This window comes from Phragmites australis, chromosome 21 (assembly GCF_958298935.1).
Source record: "Phragmites australis chromosome 21, lpPhrAust1.1, whole genome shotgun sequence".
Classification (NCBI taxonomy): Eukaryota; Viridiplantae; Streptophyta; class Magnoliopsida; order Poales; family Poaceae; genus Phragmites; species Phragmites australis.
Window position 1 is genome coordinate 16,642,909 of NC_084941.1, and position 22,311 is coordinate 16,665,219.

General features: G+C 43.4%; 1 protein-coding gene across 2 annotated transcripts; it reads right to left on the reverse strand.

Moving 5' to 3' along the window:
- Nucleotides 1–19,855: 19,855 nt before the first annotated feature.
- LOC133903811 (uncharacterized) lies at nt 19,856–20,920 on the reverse strand. Of its 2 annotated transcripts, none has more exons than XR_009907363.1 (2): nt 20,601–20,920; nt 19,856–20,510 (listed from the first exon to the last, which is right to left on the reverse strand). XR_009907363.1 is itself a non-coding variant. In XM_062345272.1 (2 exons), exons 1-2 carry the CDS (start codon nt 20,815–20,817, stop codon nt 20,349–20,351), a joined length of 336 nt encoding a protein of 111 aa, XP_062201256.1. In that variant the 5' UTR covers nt 20,818–20,920; the 3' UTR covers nt 19,856–20,348. The 2 variants fall into 2 exon arrangements, 1 of the variants encoding a protein (XP_062201256.1); XM_062345272.1 differs by having other exon boundaries at nt 20,644–20,920.
- Nucleotides 20,921–22,311: the final 1,391 nt, after the last annotated feature.

Consider the following 22,311-nt stretch of genomic DNA (forward strand, 5'->3'; position numbering starts at 1 on the left):
GTTAGACCGTCACAGCTAAGAAACATCCCAAAGATAGTCTTTCCTTGGTTTCTCTCAAATTAAACTTTCCACTCTATATGAAATGCAAGTTTGAGTAATTATGACACTATAGATATCTCAAGTAAACACACATCAACCCCTCTTAATAGTATGTCACTTATCCTATCAATGCAGTCAATTTATCTTCTCTAATCTTCTCTGACCGTCAAAAGAAAATGCTCTACAATTATACATTTTCCTTGAGCAAGCCATTTTCATGTTTTCCACTCATACATCTTCTAACTCTACAATATCTTTATGACTAACCTTTTTCATAACTCATTCAAATATGTTAGTCCATAAAAGACATATAACATGAATTAGAGGACTAGATGCTTCAATCTCCCCCTTTTTGGTAATTGATGACAATAACACTAAGAAGTGATGTGATTTAAGTTTTGAGCTCACTTTTAGCGATTAGCATAAAGAAGACTTGAATGTGAGTTTCTATAGCAAGAAATTCAAGAATATAAAATTAAATAGAGATAATTTATTATAAAAACTCATGTCAAGGTAAGCTCCTCCAGCACATATGCCCATAAGATTTAGATTAAAACAAATGACACAAGTTAAAAATTTGAATAAATTTTTTTTGGCGGAATTTACCTTGTATATATGGATTCGAGGAAAGAGATATGATCAATATAATCAATAAGATCACTAAAGAACATTTTCCTCAAAACATCCAACAAGAATTAGAACATATAGATAGAGATGAATATGGAGATAAGCAAATAAACAAATTCATCACATTACAATACTTAAAGAAATAAAGATGCAATGTCGTTCATTACAATACTGAAAGAAACAAAGGTGCCATTGAAGATAGATGTCTTCTTCACTTCTTCCAACTTCTCCCCCTTTGGCATCAAATATCAAAAGATCTAGTCATCCTGAGGAGGAGGAGGAGGAGGACGAGAATAGATACTATAAAAATGATAGGAGAAGGTAGTGAATTGATCATAAAGCCGTTGTTGTCCAATAGAAAGATTGTGAAACATTTCATTCAATTCTTGGTTCTAAGCATTGAGAGCAGCAATGTCCTCTCGAGCCAGGGAGATAGACTGACGAGTAGATTGCAATTCTGTCATCATATGTTTTATCCCAATTCTGACGAGCAGCATTGAAAGGCTTGTATCCCATATGTTTTATATCACAAGAGGTTTGTCGAAAGTTTGTCTTCATGAGAACAAAAGACATTATAAATGGAGCAAAATAAAGATTTGGAGTTATACTCACTGTGATATCATCAATAGCCTTCAGAATGTACTTGATCACATCAATTTCCTCCTGTTTATGATACAATTAATGATATTCGAGTAATAATCCTAAATAACATCACTGTTTCCACTTTTTGGAGCAAAAGTGGCTCCTATAATCTTATTGATCGTAGCAGGCAACACTTTGAATCCAGTCACTGTCCCAAGTATGACTCTAGGAACAACCCCTGTAGCTCATAGAAGTCACTCTACACATTTTCAGCCAAACAAACCTCATTATTTATATCAATAGAGCCATAAACAAGATCATAAGGGATTCTCACAGCACTTGCCAAATCCCTAAATGAAGCTTCATATTTTCTAGATCTTGTTATCCACTCAATTTTCTGAGACTCATGAGAAATCTCAACTGTTGTATAGAATTACCTGATGATAGTGGCATTCCAATTACATTTGAATCTCACTAACTCATAAAGACCTAGCTCTTGAAAGATATTAGCTAAACCATCTAAAAGGATCTAAGGGCCCTAGAGGGGGAGGTGAATAGGCACTAATAAAAACTTAAACCAACTACTGAATTCTAGAACAAAAAGCAATCTTAGCCTAGAACGAATAAAAATACTAGACGACCTAGTATGCTAGAATGATAAGTACAAACATGCAAGTATATAGAAAGTGCGGAATTGAAACTTTCATTAAGGAAATGCTAGAAGCAAAATGCGGAATATAACAAGAGTAGGGAAATGGGACATTGAGTTTTTTCCAAGGTATCAAAGAGTTGGCACTCTCCACTACTCCTCGTTGGAGCATCCACACAAGGATGTCGCTCCCCCTTGAATTACCAAGACTCAAGTGCTCACTAGTGATTGCCATTTCTCCATCTCTAGATTGGCGGGCATCAAACCAAGTACACGAGCTTTCCGGGGCTCCCACAAGATCTCCAAGAGCTCACCGAGAACACCTCCAATCTCCACGACCAGCTAGGTATTGCCAACCACCAAGAGTAACAAGCTAACTGATTCACTTGATCCCTATCAAGCCTAAACAATAGCTAGATGCACACTCACTACTCTTGAAGCACTAATGAAGTCCTTAATCTTCAATTAATAACTTGGAAATCACCTCAAGTGCTCTCCCTTGCTTCTAAATGATACCAACTGTGTATGAATGCTTCTAGGTTGCAAGAGAGATGAATGAAATCAAGTGAGGGGGTATATATAGGCTAGAGATCCAAATCTAGTTGTTACCGAACCACTCACATTTTCTGTGAACACCGGATGGTCCGGTGCACACGCCTTTGTCAGCACCAGACAATCCAGTGAGATTACTTTTTTTCACATGTTATCTGCCATCTGTCAGTAGCTGTTGCAAAATGCTCCGGTGTTCCTTCACATAGTATCACCGGACAATCCGGTGACTTATAATTCATTTCCTCCAAAAATACTAAGTCACTGTTAAATAGTCCGGTGATAACTCCCTTATGTCACCGGACAATCCAGTTAGTTCAACTCAGATTTTCCCCGAAAAATAGTCCTTCTGTTAAATAGTTACAATCTGGTGCATGTAACTTCAAATTTCTCTGAAGAATGACTCTTCTGTTAAATGCTCCGGTGCAAAATTCCTCCAATCACCGGATAATCCAGTGAGGTCATTTAAAACCTTCACAAAGAGGGGAAATAGTCCGGTGAGTTTAAACCTTCTCACATCAGATAATCCGGTGAGAACAAACTTTCTGGAACTCGTCCAATTCAATCGACTTTGAGTTCTAACTTCTCAACTTCTCACCCATGGACTTCTATGAGCTACCTAGTGCTAGATTTTCTCAAGTGTGCATTCAATTATATCTTGACTCAACTAGGTCAAGCTACCACATTTAGCCCCCCTTTATAGTACGATCAAAAAGACAAAAAAGACCTATGTCTACTCTAAGTGTCCTTTATCACCTTATGACACTTAGAACTAGAAGATCCTTAATCTTGATGCAAATATCCTTTGATCCACCAATAGAATTCCATGAGGGACCAAGAAAACCCATTCAATCATTGTGAACAAAATAATTTGATTCCCTTCAAGACATACGCATTGGTCACAATGATACAATTGTCATTAATCACTGAAACACTTATCACTTACCTAGGGGCCTAGATGCTACAACCTCCCCCTTTTTGGTGATTGATGACAACACATATAGGGATAAAGAAATGGAAATGAAGAACACACTATCAAACTAGGAAATGAACGGCATATAATAATTAAGCAAGAGAAAGCCTAGCACTAGATCAACCTATCATGCTAGTAGAATAAGAATTAAAATAGAGCACGAAAGGAAACACAATGTGATGACAAGCGAAACACATCGATTAAGAATCAAATAGCTTGTCATTACATCAAAATCCACGAAGATCCAATACTCCAGCCCTATACTACCCAAGCTCCCCCTAAGTCTATGAACTAGAAAGCTCACTAGTCACTCATCTACCAAAAGACTCCCCCTATCACCTAGACTCTCTCCCCCTATGGCATCTAAGCACCAAAAAGAGCACACGCCTAAACATTCGGAGCCGGAGGAGAGGTGGAAGTCGGCGCTGCCGGAGACGGTCGCACCTCGAACTGTGAGCCTGAGCCTGTATATGAATCCGATAGCTCAACAGTTGCAAGGTCAACATTTGGCTGAGGAGGCAGAGCTGACTCTGACGGTACCTTTGAGATTGTAGCTGAAGCCGAGCTGGTAGTAGTAGTAGTATCCTGAGTAGCCATCTCTTGTAGTTCTGCATTGAGCTCCTCGAAGGCAGACTGAACAACTGGAGGAGTCTGAACGGATGGCTGCGAAGAAGGCACTGTCGACTGTGGAGAGTCCTCAAAGTGAAGAGCACCAGTCAAAGGAGTAGACAACAAAGGTAGTACTGGCCTCGTCGTAGTCCCGACAGGCTGAGAGAACACACCAGGGTTGAAGAGAGGTGACAAAAGGAATGCTGACACTGGTGTGTTCTCAAAGTGAGCTCTCATATCGACTCCACCAGCTCGCCTGAAGACCCAACGTCTCTAATATGTTGTTCTGGTAGAGTCTGTAGCTCTCACCTTGGAACATAAACTGTATGAAGTTCCTCTCGGGTGCTATCCAGACCGTGGCATAAAACACTCGCACCCAATCCTCAACATATCGGCTCACTCTAGATACTAATTTAGCTAGACCAGGAACATACTCAAAGTGAGCTCTCATACAACTCCATCAGCTGCCAACTCAAGATAATGCCAGTTAATCTTCTTGTGCACACTTAGACCGACTCTCCTCCTGAGATAAGAAGCACGAAAGCTCTCCTGGAGGATAGTCCAGAACCTGGGGTTGACCCCCTCGTCCCTCTATGGGGTAAACCACTCGTCTATCAGCACAAATCTGAGCTTCTTTATCCTAGGGGACTTGTAAGATGTCAAGTCCAATAATCTGATCTCCCCCTGATGTTGTGGCTCCTCTGTCTGCTCTGACTTAGACTCTCCCTGAGGCTCCTGACGAGCCCTCTTCCGGCTCTCCTGGCCGGACGGAGTCGATCCCAACCCGGCTGCCTGACAAGTGCGGGTGGACCGACGCGACGTAGTCACATCTGTGCCTCTGATATGCAAACCTCACTGAGAAACTGGGGCATCGGCGGCTGCAATTGCCTGATCCCACTCCTTCTACTCTTTTGTTTTCTTCTTCTTAGGCTGCTCGATGGCCTTTCCCTTGTCGCAGTGCTCACGACCCATATAGAAGATCAAAAGATGCAATATGGATGAGCGAGAGCTTCGAGTGTTTGAAATTTGAATGAAATTTGCCCAAATTTGAATCTAAAGCCCAAATTTGTGGAGAATTTAGACGAACATGCTAGGGATCCAAGATTGTGACACTAATTGAAGTCCAATTGCATAGGGTATGACCTTAATTGAAGCAATTTAACTCAATTTTGCTTGAATTTTGCATGAATTTGAATGAATTTGAAGAAATTCGAGCTAGGGTTCAAAGATTTGGGGAAATAGGATGAATTTTGAGCTCACCACGAAGAGATGATGATCTAGATGCTTGGTGGACCTCCTGTGGCCAGCAACGAGCTCAAGTGGTGGCGGCGCTGAGGAATTTTAATTTGCGGCAGCGGTAGCTCGGTGTGAGTAGGGCGATGGCGCAGGCTCAGGCGGATGGCGGCACTGCAGTGGAGGTGGCCGGCGACGCGCTCGGGTGGCGGAGCCAAAGGTGTGGAGCTCGGACGGTGTAGCGCGGGCGGTGCAATGGCAGTGTAACGGCGGAGGCGGGGAGCTCGGGCGGTAGATTGAAAAGAGCTGGCCGAACGGACAAGAGATATATGACAGGTGGGTCCTACCGAAAATATGAGCACCGGATAATCCGGTGATGATAGGAGTGAACACCGGACAATACACCGCACCAATTAACATAACCTGTGAAATTTTGCATCTCCACTGAATCTGAACACTGGATAGTCCGACGTATGACCTTTTGCTCACCGGACCATTTTGTCTTGAAAATTCCAATCAGCATATCGGATGGTCAGGTGAAGTAATCTTTGAACTTGTCAGACTATTTCTTTCCACTGTGATTTTTTTGAAAAGAACACCAGAAGGTCCGGTGAAGCCAACTTAAAGAGCTCCGGACTTATTTCCAGAGACCTTAACAAACGCCAACAACAAAGCACCAGATGATCCGTTGAGATTAACCACGAGAGCATCGGATCATATGGTGAGAAGGAAAGATTTTTGTTGAACTAAAAGCTCACGCTAAGTCTAAACTTTTAACAAACACACAACAAAAACACATGTTTGGACTAGTTTGAGTGAAATCTCACCCTCTCAAATACTCCTTTTCAAATATTTGTGAAAAGGCTATCTTATAATAATTTCGAAATAGGCAATAAAAACCAAAGAAATAGGAGGAAAACACCAAGGAAATGTTTGAGCCATATTGCCTATGAATTCAAAGATTAAGGTTTTAAATCGCTAGGACATGACTCAATAGGCATTAACACTGATATCTTTCTAATCACACTTATATAGGTGTTTGTTCACATGAAAAGCAAACAACATTCTCAAAGAGTGATATTCTCCTTTGTGAGCTCTACCGTTAATGTACATACAATGCATAACAAGTGCATGAATATAAACATGAGTGCAAATTATATGGCATGTGAATGCATAGCGTAAATTAAACTATCTTGTCATATTACTTACTTTCTCAAGCTTCTTCATAATGAACCCAACAACATGCCTTGAGAGAAATTAGGGAACCACCGTCTCAAGCAAAATCCATGTTCACCACTATCTTGAGAATGTTAGACAAGCACCTATCATGAATGCATCTATATGACCAAGGCATCACATGACATTTTAAGCATCTATAACGTTTAGCTCACTTCGTAGCCTACTAAAAGTGGCTTCATCTAGAGGTTTTATGAAAATATCCGCCAATTGATCTTCCGACCTTACACCACTAAGAGATATATTACCATTAGCCACATGGTCTCTAAGGAAGTGATGACGGATATTTATGTGCCTTGTGCGAGAGTGTTGAACCGGATTATTTGCAAGTTTTACGGCACTCTCGTTGTCACAAAGGAGTGGAACCTTCTCTAGATTAACACTAAAGTCTAACAAGGTTTGCTTCATATAAAGGATTTAAGCACAACATGCTCCAGCGGCTATATATTCAGCTTCCGCTGTAGATAAAGCTACAGAATTTTGCTTTTTAGAAGATCAAGAGACAAGGGACCGCCCTAGCAAGTGGCACCCACCCGAAGTACTCTTACAATCCACACGGGATTCGGCAAAGTCCAAATCCGAGTAATCCAAGAGTAGAAAACTAGCACCTTTGGGATACCACAAGCCTATGCTAAGTGTATACTTAAGATACCTCAAGATTCTTTTTACGGCGCTAAGATGAGATTCTTTAGGATTAGCTTGAAAGCGAACGAACACGCATATACTAAACATAATATCAGGTCTAGATGCAGTAAGGTAAAGGAGAGACCCAATTATAAAACGGTAAAGCTTTTGGTCAATCGGTGTACTCGATTCATCCAAGTCGAGATGTCCATTGGTAGGCATTGGAGTCTTGATTGGCTTGCAATCATCCATCTTGAATTTCTTGAGAATATCTTTCGTGTACTTCTCTTGATGGATGAAAGTCCCTTCCTTCAATTGTTTGACTTGAAACCCAAGGAAGTAGTTAAGCTCGCCAATCATTGACATCTCGAACCCTTTTGACATTAAGTCCTCAAATTCCTTGCAAAATTTCTTGTTAGTTGAACCAAAGATTATATCGTCAACATAAATTTGATAAAGGAAAAACTCATTGTCAATGGTCTTTATGAACAATGTGGTATCCACCTTCTCGATATTGAATCCTTGGTCGATGAGAAAGTCACGTAGCCGTTCATACCAAGCTCTTGGGGCTTGCTTGAGTCCATAAAACGCCTTGTGCAACCTATACACATGATTAGGATATCTATGGTCTTCAAAACCAAGTGCTTGTTCAACATATACAAGTTCATTTATATATCCATTTAAAATGCATTCTTCACATCCATTTGGTACAATTTTATATTGTGATGCGAAGCAAATGCAAGAAGGATACGTATAGCTTCTAGTCTTTCCACGGAACGAACATTTCACCGAAATCCAAGCCTTCCACTTGTGCAAAACCTTGAACGACTAATCTTGCCTTGTTTCGAACCACCACACCGTTTTTGTCTTATTTGTTGCGGAAGACCCACTTTGTACCAATGACACTCTTGTCATGTGGCCTCTCTTCAAGTATACAAACTTCGTTGCGGGTGAAGTTATTAAGTTCATCTTGCATTACCATCACCCAATCTGGATCCTTGAGGTCTTCTTCTACATGAGTGAGTTCCACAAAAGAAACAAATGAGTAACGTTCACAAAATGAAGTGTATTGAGAACGAGTTCTTACTCCCCTTGATGGACTCCCAATGACCAAATCAATTGGATGATTCTTTGAGATATGAGTTTGCTTCACTTGTGGTGTGTCTTGCGGTGGTCCAACGTCTTGAGCTTCCTCTTGAGAGATGTGTGTATCATGTATAGGAAGATGTTGTTCATCCTTTGTTTCATCTTGATCCACTTGGGGTGCTAAGGAAGTATGTGGAGTGGAAGTAGTAGGCATGTCTTTGTCATCTTCCTTAGGCTTGATATCCCCAATGGCCATCTTCTTCATCACTTCTCTCAATGGTTTATCACCTACATTATCACAAGCAATGCCTTCTCCTTGGGAGCCATTAGATTCATCAAACTCCACATCACATGTTTCTTCAACAAAACCAGTGACATTGTTGAATACTCTGTATGCTTAAAGTGCTTAAAGTGATCATCCAAGATAATTAAGCACCAGATTAGTGAGTTATTAGTGCTAATAGGCCTAGAGAGAAGAGTTGCTAGGTGTTGCTGTCTAGAGAGTGGATCAAAGAGTGATCCTACCTTGTAACTAGTGGTACGCTGGCACCTTAGAGTCTTGGTGACTCGTCGGCACCTTGAGAAGGAGTTGCTCAAGATTGTTGACCCTCCGACTTAGTATAGAGCAGCGGCAAGAAGCTTGGACGAGGACGTGGAGACCATTGCATTGATGGCTCAAGCTCTGAAGTGAAGACGGTGGCAAGTGACTAGAAGAGAGGCTAGTGGTGAGATCTTGCCTTGATGGCTTGGTGGCTCATCCGGGAAAGCCGTGACCAGAAAAGTCTTGAAGACCGGGAGCATAATCTTTTGTGGAGCTCCAACGTGGATTAGAGGCGGCATTCATGGCATTGATACGACGGAATAAAAATCTCTTGTACCAAGTTTGCTCTCTCTACCTTATTTACATTTCTGCATTTACATACTTACAATCTATCTTTATACATTTATCTTTCTAGAGTAGTTTGCTAGGATTGATTATAGGTTACAAATCTTTTGAGTGGTAGAGTAGACACACCAGATAAACCTAGAGATCATTTAGATAGAAATTGATATAGGTTTATCTTGTGAAGTTTTTAAAACCAATTAGTTTTAAATATCCTAATACACCCCCTTCTTAAGACGCCCATGATCCCTACACATTATACATGATTAAACAGTCCACGGTTAAAGATTCAACCCAATCCCTACCGTCGCTTTCCTTCCCCATCTCTTATGGTAATTTGGAAACCTCTGGACAGCTTCTTATGCTAACTTGGAAGAGATCCTACTGTTATTGGAACTGTGTCATTATTGTCACAATATAACTTAAGTGTTCTATCAACTTGATCCACTATCCGCAGCTCAGTGACAAAATTCCGCATCCACATACTAAGATTGGATGCCTCATAGCAACCAATGAACTCTGCTGCCATGGTCGATGGAGAAGCAAATGATTGCTTAGCACTTTTCCAAGAGACAGCTCCTCCAACAAGGAGGTAAATATATCCTGAAGTGGATTTATGATCATCTTGACATCCAACAAAATCAGAATCAAAATACCCAATGATCTCCAATTGATATGATCTCTTGTGCGTGAGCATTCAACCTTTTGTTCTTTGCAAATACCACAATACTCTTTTTGCTATGACCTAATGATCTTTTCCAGGATCGCTTAAGTATCTAGTTAGCATTCCAATGATATATGCTATATCTGGATAAGTGTAAACTTGAGCATACATTAAGCTCCCTATTAAAGCAACTGTCACACCCGGTTTTAGAAAGGGACAAAACAGATGTAAACCACATGTATGCCAAGATCAAGTTTCATACATGCAGCGACTTCATCAGTGTATCACACGCAGTGTCATTATTACAACGTTTAACTAGAATAAATAAAGAGACCACAAAGTCTTGAACAAAAGCACACTACTAAACTCCGCGAACTCCAACTTCCACAGGCAATTGACCGGGGAAACGCCAGCCTAGCAATCTTCATCTTCATCAATGAAGAAGTCTGGATCTCCTTCAATGTCTGAGCAGCGCTTGGAGGACATTTGGGTAAAACAACAAGTGTGAGTACAACTTGTACTCCGCACGTGTGGAAAAATAAAATGCCATGCAAGCTTAAACAAGGAACAAGCTGAAACAGTTTAAGTTTTGCATAAAAGCCAACTATTCTAACGAAGTATTATGAAAACATCCTACTTGTCTAGGTGAATCAACAGCAGACCTCCAACTCCTAGAAACATCTCCACATGTTTCCCAACCACCTGAATCCCACATCAGGCTCCCAAAAGACCAAACCAACCCAAACCCATTCGGCTAATCATGTGAGGAACCGAGTCTCTCATATTCGTGAGCACGGCTATTATAATAGTTTTTATACTATGCAGAGGTTATCCAGCTTTCCCCACAAGTCGAGATTTTCCTTGTTACCGTGTCCGCGAAACACTTAACACACGCCAGTGGTGTGTTGCCCGGAAAGTCACTACAAAGCCGTTACAAAGTTTCATCCAGTATGTGCAAGCCCGGTAGGTTTCACCGCTGTCAAAGTGGCATTCACAGCACCCAGAAGCCCCCTTTTACGCCTTGTAGCTCCAGAAAGTTTTCACCCTTCCCTTCCACTACATATCTCATACCACTATCCAAATGGTTCTAGCCTTTGCCGTCCCCACACAACCACCCTTCCATTTGGCATGCACAAGGCTGGAATCTGCTAATTAATAGGCTAGGCCTGTCCCATACCAAGTCTCGTGGTTGGTACAATATTTCTTGGGTTGTCGCTCCACGAACCGGTCCTTACTTAGGTCACTTGAGCAAACACTAACTCAACATCATAACTTCATCATCATTGACACAACTTTGCTCAAGGCATAAGGTTCCATGTTGCTAATGCCATCATTAATATTCCTAACTCATAGTTGCATTAATTTGTTAATCATGTTTAACCATTAACCCTTCCATCCCTTTGTGCAAAGCTAAGCATGACTACCCATCATATCCACTACTAACAACATGGCGACAAGGAATCATATGGAATAGGATATTATAAGTACATAGGATTCAGGATTAACAGCATGCATGTTTGAAATAAAGAACGCATTTTAAACAAAACTGGGATCAAAATGTTCAAGGACACTTGCCTCTCCCAACTTGCTGCTCAGACTCTTTAAAAACTTGATCCTGGAGATTCCCAAACTGCTCTTCGTCTACTCTCGAAACACATCAGAAAAATATACAACAAAACCAACTAAGAATTGTACACCAAACAATAGCTAACATCTATGAAAAAGGTACTATAGGATAGTACACATCGCTACGAACACGTGAGCGCAAAAACCATCTAAATCGGAGCTAAAACAAGAAAGTTATGCAATAAACAAGATTAGGGTTAAATCTGAAAATAAAAAGGGCTTAGTTTAAATAAAAGCACAGAGGTTAGTGGCCTTTTTGCAAAAATTGAGGGACCTATTTGTAATTATGAAAAAAGTTTAGAGGCTAAAGTGTATAAATACAAGGGCTTTTATTTAAATATAGGAAAGTCCAGGGGTTTATTTGCAAAATTGTAATTATTCTCGAATTAAAACAAATAGAAATTATTACTGGATAAAGCGTGCTGACGTGGCATTGCCACGCAGGCTAAATCGCTGAGGTGGCCAGCTTATGTAGGCGACGACGTGGCTTGACTTGCTGACTAGGATTAAGTGGCCACGTGGCATCATGCGATTGGACGCTGAAAGGGTATGCAAAGCTTCTAATCGTGGCCATCCAAAATAGATCTAACGGTTGAGGGTAGGGGGGATTATTCGACCGGCTCCAAAGAGGAAGGCGGCAGCGGATAGCTCGGGGCAGCGGCGTTGTCGCCGGAGAGATGGCGGACCTCGTCGCCGGGCACGGGGGTCAATGGCGAGTGGCGGCGGAGGAAGAAGGGGACAAGGGGAGTCTGTTTTAGCGCTTACCTCGGGCGGTGGGGCTCCGAAAGGCAGTCGGCGGCGAGGTAGACGGCGGCGGCCTCAGGTGAGCTACGGGGAGGGAGCTTCGGTGGCCAAAACACGTCGGCGAAGACACCAGTGGGCACGGTAGGCGGTGGAGATGCTCAAACGCGGCTCGGCTACGACAATCAGGCGACGGATTTCACCGGGGCGGAGTTTGGCTGAGCGGCTATGGCGATGGCAGAGGAGCTCGAGATGGCGCAGATTTTAGATGGGAAACTGAGGGTGCTTGGGTGCTTATATAGGCGGGCATACGGCTGCGGATAACCTCGAGTTGGTTGGGATTCGGACTCGGGGGAGGAGGTGGAAGGCGCGCGGCGCACGGTGATGCTCGAGTCCAGTTCAGCTGCGGGAGGAAGAAGGAGGCGTGGGGGCGCTAGCGCACGGGCGGAGGTGGGCTTTTGGCCTGGGCGCCAACGGTGGAAACAGCTGCACTGCTGGGCCGTGGCCTCTGACCAGCCCAGGCGGGAGACGGGCTGGCGCTCGGCCCGGAAAGGAGGGAGGCCGATTGGCTCATCCCATGAGGAGGATTTGGTTGGGCTACCAAGGAAAAAGAAAGAGGAGAAAAAGAGAAAAGAAAAAGGGAAGTTCAAGGAAGAAAAGGGGTTCTTCTTTTTAGGAAAAATTTTGCAAACTTTTCTAAAAACTTAAATGGCGCCCCTCGGGGTTTTCAAAACTTATTTTTCGCATAATAAAAACCCTAATGCAGCTTTTCCGGCATGAATGCAAACAATCTATAATATAGCCTAGGTTAATTTTCTAGCTTTTAGAAAATAATTTCTTTCTCCTAAGATTTTGAGGCAAAGACTAACACCCTATTCTAAGGAAAATAATATTTATTACTATTTTCAAAAAGTTGAAAAACTAGGGCGTTAGAGCAACATAGGGAATTTTTGGCTTTTCCTGAGTCTCAAACTCATTCTTGGTTTATTGGTTGGGACTGAACTTTTCTCCTTTAGCCAAAGGGGTATCTCTTGGTTTATAATTCTACATGCCAAATCTTTCTAAGATCTTATCAATGTAGCTCTTTTGTGACAATCCAAGTATACCTTGATGATGATCTCGGTATATTTGAATTCTTCATACGTGTCCCCGAGATCTTTCATCTCAAATTTATTTGTCAGAAATCTCTTGGTTTCGTGCAACAAGCCTACATTGTTGCTAGCAAGCAGTATGTCATTGACATATCAAACTAGAAAAATAACTTTACTCCCACTAAACTTATGGTAAACAAAATCCTTTACTGCATTTACCTCAAAACCAAATGAGATAACAACTTCATGGAATTTGTGATACCACAGACCGGAAGCCTGTTTGATCCCATAGATGGATTTTTTAGCTTAATTTGGACACCATTTTCTTTGGATCACTAAACACAAAAAAAATTGGTTGCGCCATGTAAATATTGTCACCAGGTCACCAATACCACAATTAAGAAAAGTTGTCTTTACATCCATCTTGTGTACCATGATCAAAATATGCCATAAGTGCCATAATAATTCTGAAAAAATCTTTCAAAGAAACTAGAGAGAAAGTCTCTTTATAGTCAATGTCTTCCTTTTGATTAAAGCCTTTTGTGACAAGCTAAGCCTTATATCTTTTCACATTGCCTTTTGAATCCCTTTTGATTTTAAATATCCATTTGCACAGGGCATAACAGAAGCCTTTTCTTCGTCACCATGGTTCATAAGATGGCAATATCACAACAGAAAAGAATGCTTCAGGACGTAAGATTGAAGAAGGTCACCTATTTTTTTTATTCTAATCACAATTCCAAACTAACAAAGAAAACGAAGAATCTTTATAGCGTTCTATCTCAGAAATTAATTAGATCACAACCGTCAATGTTAGATAAAATAATCATAGATACCGTATCCATTGGTATCCCTAGTATTGTAACAGTAATACCAGGCGCAGCCCCTGCAATAAATCTCTGGAAATTTGTAATTTCTTCATTACCAGACCATCTATAATATTGCTTTCTGTAAATGTCGTATGCATAGAAATTTGCTGACTTGAATGGAGCAGCTTCGAAGGATGTTGACAAAGTTCCCTTTCCAAAAGCTCTTCAGGTCTTGTGCTGTTGCAATTGCATGTATAAGCTCGAATAGATTGTTCTTCACACCCTCTACAACATACTCCAAGTTTAGCTTCTCAAGGGGAGGAATATCTGTGTTCTGTTCCAAATATTGAAACTAGGAACATGACTACTACAATAGAGGATTTACGTTTGCTCTTGGGACTTGGGAATAACAAAAATGGAAATCCACTTGTACATGTATGTTTCTGTACTAACTTAGCCTCCAAAGTGCTTCTAGATCGGTGCAAAGGACATTGCAATAATTAGAAGATGCATGGTGGTTTGGATTTCGAAATTTTGAAAAATCTCGAGGCACATTCGATGATGATGATAGTACATGTACCTAAATTTGTCTTTGAAAAAAAAGACAGAGAGTAATATGAGCTTCAGGTTCTCTTTAGCATGAGCTTGGGTGCCATTTTTTCTTCTTAATACAAAATTACCTAGGTCCCTCTAGGTATTTCATTTTACTTAAAATGGACCAAAGTGTAGAATTATTTATGCATCCTCCATCGCAAAAAAATATTTATGTGTCCTGCGGATAAAACAACTCATGTGGACAAGCTGCAAAGCTGAAAACAGTGCACAGGATTACACACGACTCAAAGTGTATTCGGAATTTCTGAAGATGCAGAGACAGGAGCAAACCTGAACTTATTTCAGAGAAACTCATGCCAGAATCATTTCAAAGTTTCTTAAGGAAGCTGCAAGAAAATTGGAAAACTACTCACCAAACGTATATATAGAATCTTCTTCTAACATTACTTCATAGATAGGAACGGTACATGACTACATGTTACGGAACGAGTTCAATCCTCAGTATAAAGAATTGCGCCAGTAAAATACGGTAAATACAAATTACTGGGTACTTACGTGAATCTGAATAACCACTGTTTACCAGGAGATTGCATATATGGAACAACTAGCAAGTTACTTGATCGCTTGGAAGATCAAATTAGTAACTGAACAGAGAGGAAGACATTCTAAAACAAGTACAGAGAGAAAGGCATAAAAGTACGGTTTTGAATATCTGTATATTGTACAATAGATTCTATTAGATGGGAATTTAATAGCAAAACTAAGTCTTGGGATTTTAGGAGATATTGTTCGAACATTTCTTAACTTATTCATATACCATGGGAGATAATTTTTTGGTGCTACCACATCCTTAGAAGTTAACACTAATAGCTCTAGCATCATAGCAGGAACAGAGGAACGCGAGCAACATAAGACACATCCCTACTTTCCCAAAGATATAATGGAGAACAAAGCAATGCATGACTCTAATGCTGCCTCCACTGCCTAAGGTTGTGGTAGGCTAGACATACATATACCACAAGACACAATCCATTTCAGAGCAATTCAGGGTAGAGATATTAAAGCAGCCACACTCCGCACGGGGATGTGCGGTATGCATCGATGAGACGAGCAATCTATCACCCATGGTGCATTGTTTTTTTTTTCATTGAGCAATGAGCACTTTAATCAAACCATTGCTATCTGCACACATGATGAAACATGAGCAGGCATTTGTGTCAGTGGACGCACAGTCAGGACCGAGTCTTATGCCATGATCCCTCTTTGTAGCTAACCGTGTAACTGAATTAGTTAGAAAGTTACGGCCGGCCGCATGCCTCTTTTACGTGTATATATACTACACCAAGTGATGAATACAACCATGAGTTGCATCCAATCTCTCTTGCATTCTCTCGTTCTACATGGTATCATTGTTCTAGATCCGAGAACCTTTTCCGCTGCTTCCCTTTCTCTCCATCACCATGAGCGACTCCTCTTTGACCTGGTCCGCCAACAGCTCGCCATCGATGCTCGGCATGAGGGTCGCCACCAATCTGCTCCCTTCCACCCAGATCCAGCTCATCAACATCACGAACCATGTTCCAATGGTCCTTGATCTCCATGAGTCCAATTACGATGCTTGGAGTCAGATCTTCAAAGTGATCTTTGGCAAGTTCGGTCTTGCCGATCACATCATTGGCTCTGTTCCCGCAAGCGGCGATCCGGAGTGGGTTCAGAATGACTTCACCATCGTCTCGTGGCTCTACTCCACCATCTCACCCGAAATCTTGAAGATCGTTCAGACCTGCAATGACACGGCGTACTCTCTGTGGCGCAGCATCAAGTCACTCTTCAACAACAACAAGGCCACTCGCTCTGTGTATGTTGGCGCGAATTCCGCAACATCTACCAGGGTGAGATGTTCGTTCTCGCCTACGCCACCAAGGTCAAGACCCTCGCTGATCACCTGCGTGATCTCAGCTAGCCCGTGAAGGACTCCGATCTTTTCATTATGTTTCTTTGCGGCCTCAAGCCCAAGCTTCATGGCGCCATCTCCAGCATCACCACGCAACCGGTACTCCCTGATTTTTCCTCACTGTCCGCTCTCACTTTCTTCTGGAGGAATACCGTGTCGCGCATGCAGAGCACATGGCCAGAACGCGACGCTCATGGAGCAAGGCCAATCGGCAGCACTAGCTCCCAAAGGAGGGCTGCACCTCCGTCCTACGGCCTCCTCACCCAGGCCCCATCCGGCAACACTGGCGCCTCATCCTCCTCTGGCTCCTACAAGAACCAGAAAAACAAGAAGTAAGGGATCTAGCGGCGGCTCTATGTCCAACAACACCAGCCGCCAGAATCCTACTCCGGTGCCATCGACGACATGGTCACAGGGTGTCAACCTGTGGGCCGCGTACATGTAGGCAAGGCTCGTCTAGCCAGTTCCAGTTGCCGCACCTACCGCCGGGATTCTCGGATCTCAACCTGGCAACCCAGCCCCACAGGCTCATCACACCATGGCCGCTCCTCCAGGGTTCTACGACGTGTCAACTGCACCACGCCTCGTACACGGCGCGCCAGCAACATCACTGATTTTCAATATAACTTGGTTGTGTTAGATGATTACAGTCATTTTGTTTGGACATTTCCTTTGAAAAATAAATCTGATGTAGCTCCTACTTTGATCAAATTTCATGCTTATGTTGCCACACAATTCTCTCGCTCTATTATTGTTGTTCAATCTGATAACAGACGCAAATTTGATAATCACACCATGCTCTCTTTGTTCTCCAAATATGGCATTGTCTTTTGCCTTTCTTGCTTGTACACATCACAACAAAATGGTGAAGTGGAGCGAATCCTACACACGTTAAATAACTCACTGTGTACTCTTCTCCTCCAAGCCTCCATGCCGTATCGCTTTTGGGCCGAATCACTTGCCACAACAACATATCTTCTAAACCGACAACCGTGAAAACCCACAAAGCTCATCGCACCCCACAAGCTAATTCATGGTGTGCCTCCCTCTTACTAGCACTTACGAGTATCTGGTTGTCTATGTTTTCCTAACTTGACAGCTCAATCTCCTCACAAGTTGGCACCACACTCAGCAGCCTGTGTGTTCTTCCTTGGATACTCATTCCAACACAAAGGCTACAGGTGTTACGTTCTGGGCACATAGCGCATCGTGATCTCGCGACATGTGTACTTCGATGAACGGTGCTTTCCATTCTCCAAGCAGCCTCCAGCCTCCATGCACGAACCTGATGTACCATGCCAACACCATTGTGACGCCATCGACTTTGCCTCCCGGCTACCACTCGTGGCTCCCTCGCTATTGCAACCCTACTATCTACGGCACATTCCAGCCCACAATCAACGGCCAACGGCCCAACTCGATCACCTTAGTAGCCTAAAAATGATTCATCAGTCGAGCCTACTTCACCTGAACTTGATCCATCGCTCGAACCGCACTCACCGCACGAGCCACATTCATCACCCAAGCCTACTGCCTCCCATCGAATGATCACATGCGCCCGTGTGGGAGTTTTTAATCCTAACCCTAATTATGTAGGTCTTGCCGATGCGCTGTCAATCTCACCAGTGCCTTCGTCCGTGCATACCACATTACACGATTCGCATTGGAGGGCAGCCATGCAGGAAGAATACAACACCCTCATCGTCAATGGCGCCTGCAACTTGTACCACGACCTCGTCATGACCACGTCGTGTCCGGCAAATGGGTCTTCCGGCATAATATGCGATCAGACGGATCGCTCGAGCGCTAGAAGGCAAGATTGGTCGTCCACAGCTTTTGGCAATGCTCAGGGATCAACTTCGACGAAGCCTTTTCGCCCATCATCAAACCGGCAACAATCCGCTGCATCCTCACCTCTGCTGCATCACACAATTGACCCGTGCACCAGCTTGACATCAAGAACGCTGTCATTCACGGCACTCTCGATGAGCAAGTGTACTGCAATTAACCAGTCGGCTTCATCGATGCGTCCAAGCTCAAACATGTCGGCCAGTTGTCGAAGTCTCTGTACAGATTAAAGCAGGCTCCTTGAGCTTGGTTCAATCGCTTCGCCAAGTTCGCGACCACCCTCGGCTTCACGGCATCTTGCTCCAACACCTCCTTAATCATCTTGCAGTGGGGACAATCTACAACCTTCCTGTTACTCTATGTCGATGACATAGTGTTGACGGGTTCGGTCTCTCATTGCCCAACTACAAGCTGAGTTTGCAATGAAAGACCTCAGAGACCTTCACTACTTCCTCGGGATCAATGTACATCGCACCAGCCAGGGACTCTTCCTCTCTCAGCATGGCTATGCGAAAGAACTCTTGGAACATGTTGGTATGACACAGTGCAAGCCCGTCAGGACCCAGTCAACACCAGCCCTAAACTTGCCGCCTCAACCGGTGAACTAATCCCTGATCCCTCGAACTACAGAAGCATTGCCGGAGCCTTGCAATACTTGACCATGACAAGGTCTGATCTTGCATACATCGTTCAGCAAATCTATTTGCATATACATGATTCACGCACTCCTCATCTCGCCATGGTCAAACGGATGCTTCGCTATGTGCATGGAACAATAGGGTCCGATCTCCAGCTTCGCGCCTCCGACTAGATTGACATCTATGCTTACAGCGACGCGGATGGGCTGGATGTCCAGATACTCATCGCTTGACATTAGGGTATTGTGTCTATATCGATGACTCACTGGTTTCATGGTCCTCCAAATGACAACCAACAATGCCGAGATCAAGTGCCAAAGCAGAGTACATGGCAGTGGCAAATGCAGTTGTTGAGTGTTGTTGGCTTCGACAATTGAAATGTCAGCAAAGCATAGTATATTGCGACAACGTATCAGCATGCTATATGGCAGCCAATCCAGTTCATCACAAGCGCACAGAACACATTGAGTTAGACATTCATTTTGTGCGGGAGAAAGTGGCACTTGGAGATTTTCGCATTCTTCACGTTCCAACCAAACAACAATTCACCGATGTTATGACCAAGGGTTCATCATCAGCCCTGTCCCAATCATGTCGTTCCAGTCTTTGTGTCATCAACGGCGATGATGACAAGACTGTGGCGGGGTGCAACAGACGCACAGTCAGGACTGAGTCTCATGCCCCGATCCCTCTTTGTAGCTAACCGTGTAACTGAATTAGTTAGAAAGTTATGGTCGGCTGCATGCCTCTTTTACGTGTATATATACTACACCAAGTGATGAATACAACCATGAGTTGCATTCAATCTCTCTCGCATTCTCTCGTTCTACAATTTGATCCAGCATCAATCGGTTACATGATACATCTACGCTCCATCGCAGGGCAATCCGCAAAAACCATGGCAGTGAAAGCAAATAATTCACAATGCAAGGCATACCGCTGATTCTACCATTCTATCCACATCAATTGGACAAACAGCGGATCCATGAACATCAACGGGGCAAGCATTCTCCCTTCCAGTACGCATCGGTTTCATTTGTCGATGAACAATTAAACCGAAATAACTCTGCTTACCTACACGCAACTAAACTCAAACAGGCATTTGATCGAACACCCACTGCACACGAACCTGACACCAAAACTGATGGACATGTACAGCATCCGCCGCAAAATTAAATCCACCGCGAAGCATGGTCAGCCGAAGAACGTAACACCACATCAACAACGGAAGCAACTTACGGAGCCCAGAACGGGAGGAGACTCCAAATCGCTTCGGATTCGGTCGCCGTAGGCACGCGGATCCCGCCCCGCGCTACTCCCGACGCCGCTGTCCTAGAGAAGCCCGAGGAGGAGGAGCAGCAGCAGGACCACGGGGGCCACGGCGATGATGAGGAACAGCTCGGACTCGGCGAGCCGCGATTGCCCGGCGGCCTCGCGCCGCGGCGCCGCGACCTCCCCGCGGTGGTGGCGGTCGGCGGCCCCGAGCGCGCACTCCTGCATTCGACGAGAGGAGAAGCAGTAAGCACACGGGCGCCGGCGCGAGCGTAAGACGCGAAGCGGCTTGGTCGAACGGGCCAGCACGACCTTAGCGAGAACAGGAGGACGGAGGAGGGGGTGAAGGTGTTACTGCGGCGGCGGCGGCGGAGGAGGAGGAGGAGTCGGATGAGCTCCGGCTAGCCCGCGGCGGCGGCGGCGGCGAAGACTCGCGGAGGCGGCGGAGGGAGGCGAGGAGGAGCGACGCTCTGGCGCAGCGGAGCGCGAGGAGGAGCGCGTCGGGCGCCGGCTTGATCTGCTTCTCCATGGCTGATGGCTCTTCCCCTTCGTGTACGGAAGCGGGCAGGCAGGCGGCTACTCGATACTTCGGGAAGGCTGAGGATCCGAGGCGCTGCTCGGTGGCGTGATGGATTGGGAAGAGGCGTTGCTTGGTTTCGGGATTTCGGCTCTGGTTTTATAAGCCGTCGGGTTCGGCCGTGCGATTTTGAAATTTTGAATCCTCGGAGTGGATGACGGTGGGGCCGGCGCCTCGACCTGTTTGGTAGACTGCCCTAGTCCTGGCCAGCGTCTCCGGATGCAGCTCTGGGCTGTGTGGTTCGTTGCACGTGAACGATAGCCTGATGAGCTGATCCAAAAATCATTGTTGCAGTCTGGGTCTCAGGAAACAGATTTTGTCACATCCAATTAAATTATACTTGATTTAATTGATAATTAAGTCGATTAAAATTAAAATAATTTTGATAATCTCGATATACGTTCAACAAGCACAAGATCATAGTATAAACGTTTCATTACAAGATATGAACAGAGTATAAAATTTTTAACTTTTATTACAAACTTTATTTTAAGTTTCAGTTTCTATTTAGATTATTTTCAAATGTAGCGGAAAGATATTGATAAAACAAAAGACTAATGACATAATTATTCATAAAGCACCACCATGACTAGTTTAGATATTTGATCTCTACACCTGGTCATCTCCAGCATCAACAAGATAAAAGTACCTGTATACGAGTTTGTCGTTATCTGCATCAACTTAAAAGCAACACCCTAAATACATGTACTTGTAAGACTTACACAATATCAATATATACTATCCTGACTTTAAGGATAATGTATTTGGTTGAATAACAAAGAATAATCACAAGGTTAATTTGATTCAGCGAAAAAACACATTTAACCAATATAATAACATGAACAACTAGCATCAACCGATAATAAACATAAACTTCAATAAAGTAAACTTTGCTCAACTTAAACAAGTACCAGGACATGCTTCTCCCAAACGTCTACATACTTTTCATTTTTTTCCCAAACTGATCGAAACTCTACGATGTTGTCCAATAGACAAAGCATGCTCATAACTAAGAGTGTGACAATTCAAATTATTCTTACACTCTGCAGGGATACATCTTAACCCACATGACTTGGATGCATCATCTTAGCCCTCTAGACAACCTTTCTCATACCCAGAACTACCCGCTTGCACTTGCTCCTATGGCATCGAGGTTACCACGAGCGTGTCCCGGATACCTCCGGCTCCCCGCCACCTTGTAACTTCTTGTACATTTTCTACGCGTTATAGGAACGCAAGATAAGCGTTAGCACGATATATGATAATTGGCTTATCTTACCATTATATCGACATGTGGAAGTACGAAAAGTGCTTCAGCTAAATGACACCACAGACAGTGCTTAAACGATACAAACGGTCTATGACACCCGGTGTCACTCCCCGAAATCCGTAAACATGCATCATTAGCTTCATATTTGAATTTGGATCACTTTCGATAGCCAGAAT